The sequence below is a fragment of the Bufo bufo genome, chromosome 10 (assembly GCF_905171765.1).
Source record: "Bufo bufo chromosome 10, aBufBuf1.1, whole genome shotgun sequence".
Taxonomy (NCBI): Eukaryota; Metazoa; Chordata; class Amphibia; order Anura; family Bufonidae; genus Bufo; species Bufo bufo.
The window spans coordinates 148,557,739-148,573,747 of record NC_053398.1 but is presented as its reverse complement, the minus strand read 5'-3'; the positions used below and the strand labels follow the sequence as shown (position 1 = coordinate 148,573,747).

The 16,009-nt window shown below is 49.8% G+C and overlaps 1 protein-coding gene across 1 annotated transcript in view; it reads right to left on the bottom strand.

Moving 5' to 3' along the window:
• JPH3 (junctophilin 3) overlaps positions 1-16,009 on the bottom strand; it is a 55,472-nt gene that overhangs the window by 18,677 nt on the left and 20,786 nt on the right. Inside the window, exon 2 of the mRNA XM_040409874.1 lies at positions 6,150-6,927. Within this exon, the coding sequence (XP_040265808.1) occupies positions 6,150-6,927 (778 nt within the window). The remainder of the gene's footprint in view (positions 1-6,149; positions 6,928-16,009) is intronic.

The window sequence follows — 16,009 nt, the reverse complement described above, 5'->3', positions numbered from 1 at the left end:
GTGGAGGTCACACTCACAGGATAAGAGTTACATAGTGGAAGGAGCAGGGTCCTCCCAGCAGCACAGAGGATGTCAGGAGAGCAGTGTGATGCTCTTGTGGAGGTCACAGGATGAGAGTTACATAGTGGAAGGAGCAGGGTCCCCAGCAGCACAGAGGATTTCAGGAGAGGAGTGCGCTGATCTTGTGGAGGTCACAGGATGAGAGTTACATAGTGGAAGGAGCAGGGTCCCCAGCAGCACAGAGGATTTCAGGAGAGGAGTGCGCTGATCTTGTGGAGGTCACAGCATGAGAGTTACATAGTGGAAGGAGCAGGATCCCCAGCAGCACAGAGGATTTCAGGAGAGGAGTGCACTGATCTTGTGGAGGTCACAGGATGAGAGTTACATAGTGGAAGGAGCACGGCCCCAGCAGCACAGAGGATTTCAGGAGAGGAGTGCGCTGATCCTGTGGAGGTCACAGGATGAGAGTTACATAGTGGAAGAAGCAGGATCCCAGCAGCACAAAGGATTTCAGGAGAGGAGTGTGCTGATCTTGTGGAGGTCACAGGATGAGAGATACATAGTGGAAGAAGAAGGGTCCTCCCAGCAGCACAGAGGATTTCAGGAGAGGAGTGTGCTGATCTTGTGGAGGTCACAGGATGAGAAATACATAGTGGTCGGAGCAGGATCCTCCCAGCAGCACAAAGGATTTCAGGAGAGGAGTGTGCTGATCTTGTGGAGGTCCCAGGATGAGAGTTACATAATGGTCGGAGCAGGGTCCTCCCAGCAGTACAGAGGATTTCAGGATAGCAGTGTGCTGATCTTGTGGTAGCAGGATCACTATCACACCCTTACATGTGTCACTCCGGGGCTCCATGCTCTCCGATTGCCGGGGCCACAATGACTCTCACTCTGCCTCATCACATCACTCGTTCCTGTAGATAGTTGCCATCTGGACAGCACCCGTCTCCTTTATAAAGCAGGCCTCCCCCACCCCCTGCTGCAAATTCAGCACATTTCTAGACCTTTGCGGCTGTGGAACTACAGGTCCCAGCATGAACACCTATGATCTTCTTTGCAGGCAGGAGAGGGTCTGTCCGATCGCTGCAGAGTCGCCACTTCTCTAGAAGCGATGGGCTCTTGACGTTTTGTGATTAGCTCCAAATTAACCAAACTATGGAGGAACTCCACAAATCAGACGGCGGGATGGATCAGCGGCAACTAGGAGGATTGCACTACTACTCCCAACATCTCGCTCCAGCCTGCAAGTTACAGTCCATGCCCGGGAGGAGTTCTCCTTTAATTTACTCATAACTAAACGCACTCTTCGGGTGCTGGGCGGCCTCTCCCCTGACCCAGAAATGGCCAACTGTCCAGGTTATGTCAAGAGAGAAGCAGCTAGTAAGAACATATGGCGCCACTTATCTCCTAGCAAAACAGATCAGTATAAATGTATCTGATGTGTACGGGTCTCGGCCCCTGGAAGTAGCAAATATCTGACGGGGGCTAGAAGAGAGGAGCGCCCCCTGCAGTATAACAGGACACACAAAAGCCTCGTTTGCCCCCCTGTGTGGGAACTCCCCGGCCTGTAATATGTGCATCCGGCGTATAGCAGAATACAGACCGTGCAGGAGCAGCAAACCCGAGCCATTCACCCCCCGAAACTAACACGGATAATGAAAGAGACAATCACCGCAACATCAAACTGTAAACCGCTACATAACGTCACCACAATATAGTGAAATCGTACAGAAAACGGGGCACTGCAATACAGGAGGGAACAGGTCAGTGTGAATGAGGCAGTATTATAGTAGTTATATTCTTGTACATAGGAGCAGTATTATAGTAGTTATATCCCTGTACATAGGAGCAGTATTATAGTAGTTATATTCTTGTACATAGGAGCAATATTATAGTAGTTATATTCTTGTACATAGGAGGCAGTATTATAGTAGTTATATTCTTGTACATAGGAGCAGTATTATAGTAGTTATATCCCTGTACATAGGAGCAGTATTATAGTAGTTATATTCCTGTACATAGGAGGCAGTATTATAGTAGTTATATTCTTGTACATAGGATGCAGTATTATAGTAGTTATATTCTTGTACATAGGAGCAGTATTATAGTAGTTATACTCTTGTACATAGGAGCAGTATTATAGTAGTTATATTCTTGTACATAGGAGGCAGTATTATAGTAGTTATATTCTTGTACATAGGAGCAGTATTATAGTAGTTATATTCTTGTATATAGGAGCAGTATTATAGTAGTTATATTCTTGTACATAGGAGGCAGTATTATAGTAGTTATATTCTTGTACATAGGAGCAGTATTATAGTAGTTATATTCTTGTACATAGGAGGCAGTATTATAGTAGTTATATTCTTGTACATAGGAGCAGTATTATAGTAGTTATATTCTTGTACATAGGAGCAGTATTATAGTAGTTATATTCTTGTACATAGGAGCAGTATTATAGTAGTTATATTCCTGTACATAGGAGGAGTATTATAGTAGTTATATTCTTGTACATAGGAGCAGTATTATAGTAGTTATATTCTTGTACATAGGAGCAGTATTATAGTAGTTATATTCTTGTACATAGGAGGAGTATTATAGTAGTTATATTCTTGTACATAGGAGCAGTATTATAGTAGTTATATTCTTGTACATAGGAGCAGTATTATAGTAGTTATATTCTTGTACATAGGAGGCAGTATTATAGTAGTTATATTCTTGTACATAGGAGGCAGTATTATAGTAGTTATATTCTTGTACATAGGGGGCAGTATTATAGTAGTTATATTCTTGTACATAGGAGCAGTATTATAGTAGTTATATTCTTGTACATAGGAGCAGTATTATAGTAGTTATATTCTTGTACATAGGAGCAGTATTATAGTAGTTATATTCTTGTATATAGGAGCAGTATTATAGTAGTTATATTCTTGTACATAGGAGGCAGTATTATAGTAGTTATATTCTTGTACATAGGAGCAGTATTATAGTAGTTATATTCTTGTACATAGGAGCAGTATTATAGCAGTTATATTCTTGTACATAGGAGCAGTATTATAGTAGTTATATTCTTGTACATAGGAGGCAGTATTATAGTAGTTATATTCTTGTACATAGGAGCAGTATTATAGTAGTTATATTCTTGTACATACGAGCAGTATTATAGTAGTTATATTCTTATACATAGAAGGCAGTATTATAGTAGTTATATTCTTGTACATAGGAGCAGTATTATAGTAGTTATATTCTTGTACATAGGAGCAGTATTATAGTAGTTATATTCTTATACATAGAAGGCAGTATTATAGTAGTTATATTCTTATACATAGAAGGCAGTATTATAGTAGTTATAGGGCTGCAGCGATTAAATCTACGTTATCGATAATGATTTAAAGTAAAAGTTACTGCCGGTTAAAGAATACTGCTGTGAGCGGCGGGGCCAGGGCTGTTATGGGGAGGGGGATCTGTGGATGGCACAATATTAATGCTTATGTTGCCCTGCGTATAAAATAATGATCCTCTCTCTGCGCGCTGACTTCTTATAGAGATTGTGTCTATAATCAGAAGCTAATCTAAGCAGGCAGAGCCGCAGTATAAAGCATGGAGGATAAATTATCAGTATGAGCCTCTGGGAGAACAAGAGTCCAATTTCACAGACCCCAGCAAACTATACAGATAGGATGGAATTCTTGGTCATAGCTGTGAGTGAATGCAGAGCTGTAGTGTAAAGCAATGGCCTGAGCCGGTGATAGGACCGGAGCTGGATTTCCGACTACCTTAGATTCCAACAGACAATGCACCTGAGGTTGAGTCACTAATCACAATTGCCAACATACGCGGCAATGAGTACTTCTCAGAAGTGGAGGAACACATGCAATTCATAATATATGGAGACGGTTCAGGCCGTACAGTGTGAAAACCCCTTCTAGCCTAATGCTACTCAAAGCTGAGGGTTTGTTACAATGTTTTTAGTCTAGACAATCTTTTATATACAAATCTTTCTCCTGTTGTCATAGTTCACTACAATGTAACAGCTTGGAGTCCAGGCCGTTCATCTCAGAGGATTGGATACACTGTAACACACCCTCAGCTGTGAGATGAACACACAGGGACATTTCAATAGGATAAAACCAATCTTTAAATATAAAACAGACCCCATCCTTTTGCATCTGAGCAAAATGAAACCTATGTAGGCGATCTGATGATGAGAGTGATAGTGCGATAGATTTTCTGTTTCCACACACCAGTATAGACTGATACTGGTGTGACTGGTCAGAAATCAGAGGTGGCGCGGACCCTAGGCCGGGCTATCTGACCACTCATCCTGCCTCTTCTGTAACACCGGTGGGCGGCACGGCGAGGGGATTGCGGAGGATGCCACCCTGACTCTGCAGCAAGGTGATTCCGGAGGGCAGACGCCTGGCAGCACAGAATAATGCTGTAATGGATTAGGAGGAGGGGAACTGGGTCAAGTGGAGGAATTCCCCGTCTGCAGTCAGGTGTGGGGGCGGCCGACATGTCCGTAACAGGACGCAGCAAGCAGAAGGACGCGGCAGGAGGCTAAACGTCAGGTCACAACTGCGGCGGCATACCCAACCGGAACAGGCCATGCACGTATATAATGTAGAAGGGCCCTTTCCCACATGCCAATGAGCATTGCTGCATATAACGGAGATGCAAATGGTCGTTTGTTGGGCGATTGCATGTTTTGCGGCACCTCTCCCAATTTAAACGGATCTGCCCCAACAATATGCAAACTGCATTGTGGATGAATGATCGTAATAATGATCATTCATCGCCATCCTCAAGACGATTGCCGCATAGCGCCAATGAGCATGTGGCGTCAGTCTGCCCATGTAAAAGGAACCCAACATCCAACTCCTGGGCCCCGATGCAAAATCTGTACCAGGGCCCCCGACTTACCACGTGTCATTTATCATACTGGTAGGAAGGGATATTGGGCCCCAAGGATTTAGGCCTGCTGCCCCTGTACCCCCTATAGCAGTGATGGTGAACCTTTTTAAGACCGAATGCCCAAACTGTAACCCAAAACCCACTTATTTATCGTAAAGTGCCAACACGGCAATTTACCCTGAATACAACAGTCCAATATAGTATATCTTCCATGTACTTTATCATTTAGCTATAATATCCTGCCTGCATTCCAATGCGCTGCCTGTGCTGTCCATAGTGCGCCCTGCACTGATGAATGGCAGGAAATGTCTAAGGCATATTGGTCCACCTTAGACTTTTTCCATGGTGTGGGTGCCCACAGAGAGGGCTCTGAGTGCCGCCTCTGGCACCCGTGCCATAGGTTCGCCAAAACTGCCCTATAGCTACGTCTTTACCTATGGCGTATACATATGGCAGCCATGATAACGATCTCATCCACACAAATACATGAAGAACATGTCACAAGCTTCACACTCTGCCCGGTGATACCCCTGGCGTATAGCGAGGCCGGGGGGGACTGCACCCGGGAGGGGGCCGGGGGACTGCACCCGGGAGGGGGCCGGGGGACTGCACCCGGGAGGGGGCCGGGGGACTGCACCCGGGAGGGGGCCGGGGGACTGCACCCGGGAGGGGGCCGGGGGACTGCACCCGGGAGGGGGCCGGGGGCCTGCACCCGGGAGGGGGCCGGGGGCCTGCACCCGGGAGGGGGCCGGGGGCCTGCACCCGGGAGGGGGCCGGGGGCCTGCACACGGGAGGGGGCCGGGGGCCTGCACACGGGAGGGGGCCGGGGGCCTGCACACGGGAGGGGGCCGGGGGCCTGCACCCGGGAGGGGGCCGGGGGCCTGCACCCGGGAGGGGGCCGGGGGCCTGCACCCGGGAGGGGGCCGGGGGCCTGCACCCGGGAGGGGGCCGGGGGCCTGCACCCGGGAGGGGGCCGGGGGCCTGCACCCGGGAGGGGGCCGGGGGCCTGCACCCGGGAGGGGGCCGGGGGCCTGCATCCGGGAGGGGGCAGGGGGCCTGCATCCGGGAGGGGTGTGGACGGCAGGTTTCGTCTCGCTCATCTGCAGATATGGCTGCCTTCATTACCCGCATTTATTATTTTACTGTAATAAGAGACCATTATCTGCGGTCAGGAGGGGGAGCCCAACGACCCCTCTACGCCCACAAATCCCGCTCCCAGGTCGCCCCGTCCTCACCTGGAGGCTGCGATCTCGGCTTTCTGCTTGGCAATGTTACTGGCCCTCTCGGCTTGCTCCACGGCCCGGTCCACCTTCTCCCGGATCTTGCTGGCTCTGAGAGGGATCAGGTTCTTCCTCTTGCCGCTCACCAGGACATTTTGCTTGTATTTCCCTTCCTCCTTCGTCCCATCAGGAAAAGTCATGCATCCGTACCCGTGCCTCTTATTATTGGCCCACTCCCCCTCGTACTTCAGACCGTCCGAGCGCTGACTTACGCCAAAACCCGAGCGCTTGTCGTGCTTCCATTCCCCCATGTAGACCTCGGTGGTGGTGGCGTCGATGTCATCCTCGATGACCGAGAGCTCCGTCTCGCCCTCGCCCAGGCTGATGGTGGAGTTGATGTCGCTTGCGGTGGAGCTCACGGTGCTCATGCCGGCTTCACTGCGGAACGAGCTCTGTTTGCTCCGCTGGCTGGCGAGGGAGCTCTTTGATTCGGACTTGCGCAGCTTCAGGCCACTGAGGATGGACCTCCTGAAGATTCCCTTCTTCTTGTTCTTTAACATCTCAGCGTCACTGTGGGCCATCAACACAAACCCCCCTCGAGAGACAGCCGGGCTGCCCGCCACCCCGCAGGAGGCATCCGGATGCATCGCCGTCCCGTTGGTGTGCTCGCTGCGGAGGGAGTTTATAGAGGTCCGAAGGGGGGAGCGGATAACGGCAGCCATTCCATATGGGACGCTCTGGCGCACTCCATAGCCCTGGCGTATTCCTGCCGCCCACTGACCTTGGTAAGTACCTGGAAGACACAGAGATGGGGGTCAGTATGGCATCGCACGCCGACCTACACATTCTAAAAATATCTGGTTATGACCCACTGTCAGCATTCACTCTGAGCAAGAGCAAACTGTCATGATGTCATTTACATATCATGATATACAAGACATCGTCCCATGACAATGAAAAAGTAACAACACAGTAAAACCGGAAAGAACAATAGTCTCCGATACAGAGCTCCAAATCCTCTGCATCAACACAGAAAATATTCAAACTACTAAAGTCACCACTAGAGGGAGCTCACTACATACAGATTATACAGTCACCACTAGAGGGAGCTCACTACATACAGATTATACATCCACCACTAGAGGGAGCTCATTACATACAGATTATACAGCCACCACTAGAGGGAGCTCATTACATACAGATTATACAGTCACCACTAGAGGGAGCTCACTACATACAGATTATACAGCCACCACTAGAGGGAGCTCACTACATACAGATTATACAACCACCACTAGAGGGAGCTCACTACATACAGATTATACAGCCACCACTAGGGGGAGCTCACTACATACAGAGTATACAGCCACCACTAGAGGGAGCTCACTGCATACAGATTATACAGCCACCACTAGGGGGAGCTCACTACATACAGATTATACAGCCACCACTAGGGGGAGTTCACTACATACAGATTATACAGCCACCACTAGGGGGAGTTCACTACATACAGATTATACAGCCACCACTAGGGGGAGTTCACTACATACAGATTATACAACCACCACTAGAGGGAGCTCACTACATACAGATTATACAGCCACCACTAGAGGGAGCTCACTGCATACAGATTATACAGCCACCACTAGAGGGAGCTCACTACATACAGATTATACAGCCACCACTAGAGGGAGCTCACTACATACAGATTATACAGCCACCACTAGAGGGAGCTCACTACATACAGATTATACAGCCACCACTAGAGGGAGCTCACTACATACAGATTATACAGCCACCACTAGAGGGAGCTCACTACATACAGATTATACAGTCACCACTAGAGGGAGCTCACTGCATACAGATTATACAGCCACCACTAGAGGGAGCTCACTACATACAGATTATACAGCCACCACTAGAGGGAGCTCACTACATACAGATTATACAACCACCACTAGAGGGAGCTCACTACATACAGATTATACAGCCACCACTAGGGGGAGCTCACTACATACAGAGTATACAGCCACCACTAGAGGGAGCTCACTGCATACAGATTATACAGCCACCACTAGGGGGAGCTCACTACATACAGATTATACAGCCACCACTAGGGGGAGTTCACTACATACAGATTATACAGCCACCACTAGGGGGAGTTCACTACATACAGATTATACAGCCACCACTAGGGGGAGTTCACTACATACAGATTATACAACCACCACTAGAGGGAGCTCACTACATACAGATTATACAGCCACCACTAGAGGGAGCTCACTGCATACAGATTATACAGCCACCACTAGAGGGAGCTCACTACATACAGATTATACAGCCACCACTAGAGGGAGCTCACTACATACAGATTATACAGCCACCACTAGAGGGAGCTCACTACATACAGATTATACAGCCACCACTAGAGGGAGCTCACTACATACAGATTATACAGCCACCACTAGAGGGAGCTCACTACATACAGATTATACAGTCACCACTAGAGGGAGCTCACTGCATACAGATTATACAGCCACCACTAGAGGGAGCTCACTACATACAGATTATACAGCCACCACTAGAGGGAGCTCACTACATACAGATTATACAGCCACCACTAGAGGGAGCTCACTACATACAGATTATACAGTCACCACTAGAGGGAGCTCTCTACATACAGATTATACAGCCGCCACTAGAGGGAGCTCACTACATACCGATTATACAGTCACCACTAGGGGGAGCTCACTACATACAGATTATACAGCCACCACTAGAGGGAGCTCACTACATACAGATTATACAGTCACCACTAGAGGGAGCTCACTACATACAGATTATACAGCCACCACTAGAGGAAGCTCACTACATACAGGTTATACAGCCACCACTAGAGGGAGCTCTCTACATACAGATTATACAGCCACCACTAGAGGGAGCTCACTACATACAGATTATACAGTCACCACTAGAGGGAGCTCACTACATACAGATTATACAGCCACCACTAGGGGGAGCTCACTACATACAGATTATACAGCCACCAGTAAAGGGAGCTTACTACATACAGATTATACAGACACCACTAGAGGGTGCACACTACATACAGATTATACAGTCACCACTAGAGGGAGCTCTCTACATACAGATTATACAGTCACCACTAGAAGGAGCTCTCTACATACATATTATACAGTCACCACTAGAGGGAGCTCACTACATACAGATTATACAGCCACCACTAGAGGGAGCTCACTACATACAGATTATACAGCCACCACTAGAGGGAGCTCACTGCATACATATTATACAGTCACCACTAGAGGGAGCTTACTACATACAGATTATACAGTCATCACCAGAGGGAGCTCACTGCATACAGATTATACAGCCACCACTAGAGGGAGCTCACTACATACAGATTATACAGCCACCACTAGGGGGAGCTCACTACATACAGATTATACAGCCACCACTAGAGGGAACTCACTACATACAGATTATACAGCCACCACTAGAGGGAGCTCACTACATACAGATTATACAGCCACCACTAGAGGGAGCTCACTGCATACATATTATACAGTCACCACTAGAGGGAGCTCACTACATACAGATTATACAGTCATCACCAGAGGGAGCTCACTACATACATATTATACAGCCACCACTAGAGGGAGCTCACTACATACAGATTATACAGCCACCACTAGAGGGAGCTCACTACATACAGATTATACAGTCACCACTAGAGGGAGCTCACTACATACAGATTATACAGCCACCACTAGAGGGAGCTCACTACATACAGATTATACAGTCACCACTAGAGGGAGCTCCCTACATACAGATTATACAGCCACCACTAGAGGGAGCTCATTACTCAGGAAGCATGTTGCTGGCGCTATGTTGGTACCAAAAAGGTCACAGAGTTCCATTACCAGTATAAGACGTACCCTTTATAACTGTCAAAATTACCCCAAGTTAGTGAAAGAAACTGATATTGCAGGGAGTCAGAGGCGCCGAGACCCTGGTGGTCTGAAAGGGGAAAAAATACTTGCCCTTACTGCTTCCCCTGCCGACTATTGGCCCTGCCTATAAAACGTAATAGCGGCCCCGATAAGGGCGATCCGGTGTCAGGAACCTTCTATATATCCCTAGGGTGCCCTGAGAAGGGATCAAGACCACCAGACAGAACCTGATCAAATAAATCAATAATTCTTATGTTGTCAATAGTCTTTATGTTCACAAAAATCAGCAAAAAATGAATATATAAGATTGTATTGAAAGTACAGATGTCCGAGTGATACCCAGATGATCACCTATCCACCATGCAACCAAAAAAAACGAAACTTTTTGTCTGCTATTGGGCAAAAACCATTTGTCCTATACTAAATCGAGTGTGCGGATTACAAATCCGGTCAGAATTGTTGTAACACGTCACGAAATGTTGCTCTGCATAAGTATGTCTAAGTGAATGAAGCACTTGGAAAGCATTGAATAGAGTTTTACTCCAACCATTTCCTGATCTACATCAAAGTTTGCGCAGTAAACAGTGTCTGAAAATGTAATAGAATGATAACATTTCAAAAAGTCTTGTTTTTCAGTTTAAAAGTCTGACTTGAGCGAGGCCCAGTGCTGGTAAATGTGCTTCAGGCTTCTGCTTTTGCGTTTGTGAACGGTCATACTTTCCCGTTGCATCAACCAGCAGTAGTCGCCATCATGTTGGGATTCCCGCGGCCTTGATACCTGTACTCCATTGTAGAAATATCTTTATGGAACCGCTCTCCATGTTCATCACTTACGTGTACCAAATTGGGTGGGAAAAAGTCAAGATGGGAATGTAAGAAATGCACTCTCACTGACATCCGGCAGCCAAGTTGTTCATGTGCTGTAAGCAGGTTGTCTACTAGTTCAGCAGAGTCTGCAGCTCGTCTGTTCCCAAGGAAGTTCTGCACTACGAGCACAAACGCATCCCGAGCTGCAAGACGCACTCGCTTTGTCAGATTCTTGCGATGATCAGAAGTAGTGTATTTGCCACATATGTAGCAGAAATTGTCTGGATCGTTAACACATTTGCATTTATCCATTTTAAAGGGAGTTTGTCACCTCTATATGACCATATACAGCACTTACCTGGCGCTGCAGCAAAACCTATACAGGATGGTAACGGTACCTTTGTTATTTTCTTTAGACGTCCAGAAGCAGGAAAAACGACGTTTATTTCATATGCAAATGAGCACTCGCAAGTGCCCAGGGGCGGCGTTCCGTGTGTAGGTGCCCAGGGGCGGCGTTCCGTGTGTAGGTGCCCAGGGGCGGCGTTCCGTGTGTAGGTGCCCAGGGGCGGCGTTCCGTGTGTAGGTGCCCAGGGGCGGCGTTCCGTGTGTAGGTGCCCAGGGGCGGCGTTCCGTGTGTAGGTGCCCAGGGGCGGCGTTCCGTGTGTAGGTGCCCAGGGGCGGCGTTCCGTGTGTAGGTGCCCAGGGGCGGCGTTCCGTGTGTAGGTGCCCAGGGGCGGCGTTCCGTGTGTAGGTGCCCAGGGGCGGCGTTCCGTGTAGTAGGTGCCCAGGGGCGGCGTTCCGTGTAGTGGGTGCCCAGGGGCGGCGTTCCGTGTAGTGGGTGCCCAGGGGCGGCGTTCCGTGTAGTGGGTGCCCAGGGGCGGCGTTCCGTGTAGAGGGTGCCCAGGGGCGGGGTTCCGTGTAGTGGGTGCCCGGGGGCGGCGTTCCGTGTAGTGGGTGCCCAGGGGCGGCGTTCCGTGTAGTGGGTGCCCAGGGGCAGCGTTCCGTGTGTAGGTGCCCAGGGGCGGCGTTCCGTGTAGTGGGTGCCCAGGGGCGGCGTTCCGTGTGTAGGTGCCCAGGGGCGGCGTTCCGTGTAGTGGGTGCCCAGGGGCGGCGTTCCGTGTGTAGGTGCCCAGGCTGCTCTGCCTTTTTTAACCGTTACTCCTCCCCCAGCCTTTGCTCGCCTTTCTATTCCCTTGTATCATCCCTAGGTCCGGCCGAGATCCCGTGCCTGCGCACTGCTTTGCCGGCTGGCGCATGCACACTGCAATGCCCATTTTGGGTACGGCATCAATTCAACTAGTGCGCATGCGCCAGCCGGCAAAGCAGTGCGCAGGCACGGGATCTCGGCCGGACCTAGGGATGATACAAGGGAATAGAAAGGCGAGCAAAGGCTGGGGGAGGAGTAACGGTTAAAAAAGGCAGAGCAGCCTGGGCACCTACACACGGAACGCCGCCCCTGGGCACCTACACACTAAACGCCGCCCCTGGGCACCTGCACACTAAACGCCGCCCCTGGGGCACCTGCACACTAAACGCCGCCCCTGGGGCACTTACACACTGAACGCCGCCCCTGGGGCACCTGCACACTGAACGCCGCCCCTGGGCACCTACACACGGAACGCCGCCCCTGGGCACCTGCACACTGAACGCCGCCCCTGGGCACTTACACACTGAACGCCGCCCCTGGGCACTTACACACTGAACGCCGCCCCTGGGCACCTACACACTGAACGCCGCCCCTGGGGCACCTGCACACTGAACGCCGCCCCTGGGCACCTACACACTAAACGCCGCCCCTGGGGCACCTGCACACTGAACGCCGCCCCTGGGCACCTACACACTGAACGCCGCCCCTGGGCACCTACACACTGAACGCCGCCCCTGGGCACCTACACACGGAACGCCGCCCCTGGGCACTTGCGAGTGCTCATTTGCATATGAAATAAACGTCGTTTTTCCTGCTTCTGGACGTCTAAAGAAGATAACAAAGGTACCGTTACCATCCTGTATAGGTTTTGCTGCAGCGCCAGGTAAGTGCTGTATATGGCCATATAGTGGTGACAGACTCCCTTTAAGTTTCAAAACTGATAGCACTATAACAGATCACTTTATCCAAATCCGTCCAGCTTGCCTTATATACTTACTGCTGACATCAGCCTGAGGGCGTCCGGACAGGTCTGGACTTGTCCACTGGAATATCTCTAACTTAACTGAATAGGCTTTGCATCTGGAAGCATCTCTGCGGCTATGCTAGTATCAGGAAGCACATCTCTGGGGCTATGCTAGTATCAGGTAGCACATCTCTGGGGCTATGCTAGTATCAGGAAGCACATCTCTGGCGCTATGTTAGTATAAGGAAGCACATCTCTGGCGCTATGTTAGTATCAGGTAGCACATCTCTGGGGCTATGCTAGTATCAGGTAGCACATCTCTGGGGCTATGTTAGTATCAGGTAGCACATCTCTGCGGCTATGCTAGTATCAGGAAGCACATCTCTGCGGCTATGCTAGTATCAGGAAGCACATCTCTGGGGCTATGTTAGTATCAGATAGCACATCTCTGGGGCTATGTTAGTATCAGGAAGCACATCTCTGGGGCTATGCTAGTATCAGGAAGCACATCTCTGGGGCTATGCTAGTATCAGGAAGCACATCTCTGGCGCTATGCTAGTATCAGGTAGCACATCTCTGGGGCTATGCTAGTATCAGGAAGCACATCTCTGGGGCTATGCTAGTATCAGGAAGCACATCTCTGGGGCTATGCTAGTATCAGGAAGCACATCTCTGGCGCTATGCTAGTATCAGGTAGCACATCTCTGGCGCTATGCTAGTATCAGGAAGCACATCTCTGGGGCTATGCTAGTATCAGGAAGCACATCTCTGGCGCTATGCTAGTATCAGGAAGCACATCTCTGGGGCTATGCTAGTATCAGGTAGCACATCTCTGCGGCTATGCTAGTATCAGGAAGCACATCTCTGGGGCTATGCTAGTATCAGGAAGCACATCTCTGGGGCTATGCTAGTATCAGGAAGCACATCTCTGGGGCTATGCTAGTATCAGGTAGCACATCTCTGGGGCTATGTTAGTATCAGGTAGCACATCTCTGGGGCTATGCTAGTATCAGGAAGCACATCTCTGGGGCTATGCTAGTATCAGGAAGCACATCTCTGGGGCTATGCTAGTATCAGGTAGCACATCTCTGGCGCTATGCTAGTATCAGGTCGCACATCTCTGGGGCTATGCTAGTATCAGGAAGCACATCTCTGGCGCTATGCTAGTATCAGGTAGCACATCTCTGGCGCTATGCTAGTATCAGGAAGCACATCTCTGGCGCTATGCTAGTATCAGGAAGCACATCTCTGGGGCTATGCTAGTATCAGGTAGCACATCTCTGGGGCTATGCTAGTATCAGGAAGCACATCTCTGGGGCTATGCTAGTATCAGGTAGCACATCTCTGGGGCTATGCTAGTATCAGGTCGCACATCTCTGGGGCTATGCTAGTATCAGGAAGCACATCTCTGGCGCTATGCTAGTATCAGGAAGCACATCTCTGGGGCTATGCTAGTATCAGGAAGCACATCTCTGGGGCTATGTTAGTATCAGGTAGCACATCTCTGGGGCTATGTTAGTATCAGGTAGCACATCTCTGGGGCTATGCTAGTATCAGGAAGCACATCTCTGGCGCTATGCTAGTATCAGGAAGCACATCTCTGGGGCTATGCTAGTATCAGGAAGCACATCTCTGGGGCTATGTTAGTATCAGGAAGCACATCTCTGGGGCTATGCTAGTATCAGGAAGCACATCTCTGGGGCTATGCTAGTATCAGGAAGCACATCTCTGGCGCTATGCTAGTATCAGGTAGCACATCTCTGGGGCTATGTTAGTATCAGGTAGCACATCTCTGGCGCTATGCTAGTATCAGGAAGCACATCTCTGGGGCTATGTTAGTATCAGGTAGCACATCTCTGGGGCTATGTTAGTATCAGGTAGCACATCTCTGGCGCTATGCTAGTATCAGGTAGCACATCTCTGGCGCTATGCTAGTATCAGGAAGCACATCTCTGGCGCTATGCTAATATCAGGAAGCACATCTCTGCGGCTATGCTAGTATCAGGTAGCACATCTCTGGCGCTATGTTAGTATCAGGTAGCACATCTCTGGCGCTATGCTAGTATCAGGTAGCACATCTCTGGGGCTATGCTAGTATCAGGTAGCACATCTCTGGGGCTATGTTAGTATCAGGTAGCACATCTCTGGGGCTATGTTAGTATCAGGTAGCACATCTCTGGCGCTATGCTAGTATCAGGTAGCACATCTCTGGCGCTATGCTAGTATCAGGTAGCACATCTCTGGCGCTATGCTAGTATCAGGTAGCACATCTCTGGGGCTATGCTAGTATCAGGTAGCACATCTCTGGGGCTATGTTAGTATCAGGAAGCACATCTCTGGGGCTATGTTAGTATCAGGTAGCACATCTCTGGCGCTATGTTAGTATCTTTCTGGCGCTTCGCACTTGATAGCATGCGGCAGCTCCAGTGCCACTCGGCAGGCGGCTGAGGAGGAGATGCGCGGAGCCAGATGTGGCGGCAGCTCGCCGGAGACTTCTCTGCAAACACCTCAGCTAAGTACCCGCCGCTGCTCCTGTCAGACCGGTCCCCAGTTCTCTGCAGTCTCTCTTCCTGCGGATGAACGTGTCGTCCCACATGGAGGCCACCAGCCCCCAAGTCGTCCTACGTCATGTCCCTAAAACCTCCCACGGATATCTGCTCCTGGGAAAGCTGGGTGACAACCAGCATGTCCTCCTCTGCACACAAGGGGATGCTCATCCAGCTTTCCTGGACTCCTGAGTGCTAGGCCTATTCATACGGTGACATCAGGGGGAGGACGGGGTGAGGGGCGGCTGCGCTATACGTTATTATACGCCTCGGCCCCCGAGACAACAGGGTGAAGCTCTGGAGAACACACGTCATTTCTCAGAGGAGGGTCCATAGGGGGCTCCCCCCACAATACGGGGCGCACTCCCTCAGTCGCCCCTGCCATCTCCATTAATCGTTATGTCAGCTGATCCTGAGAGGGCGAGGCGCGCAGCAGC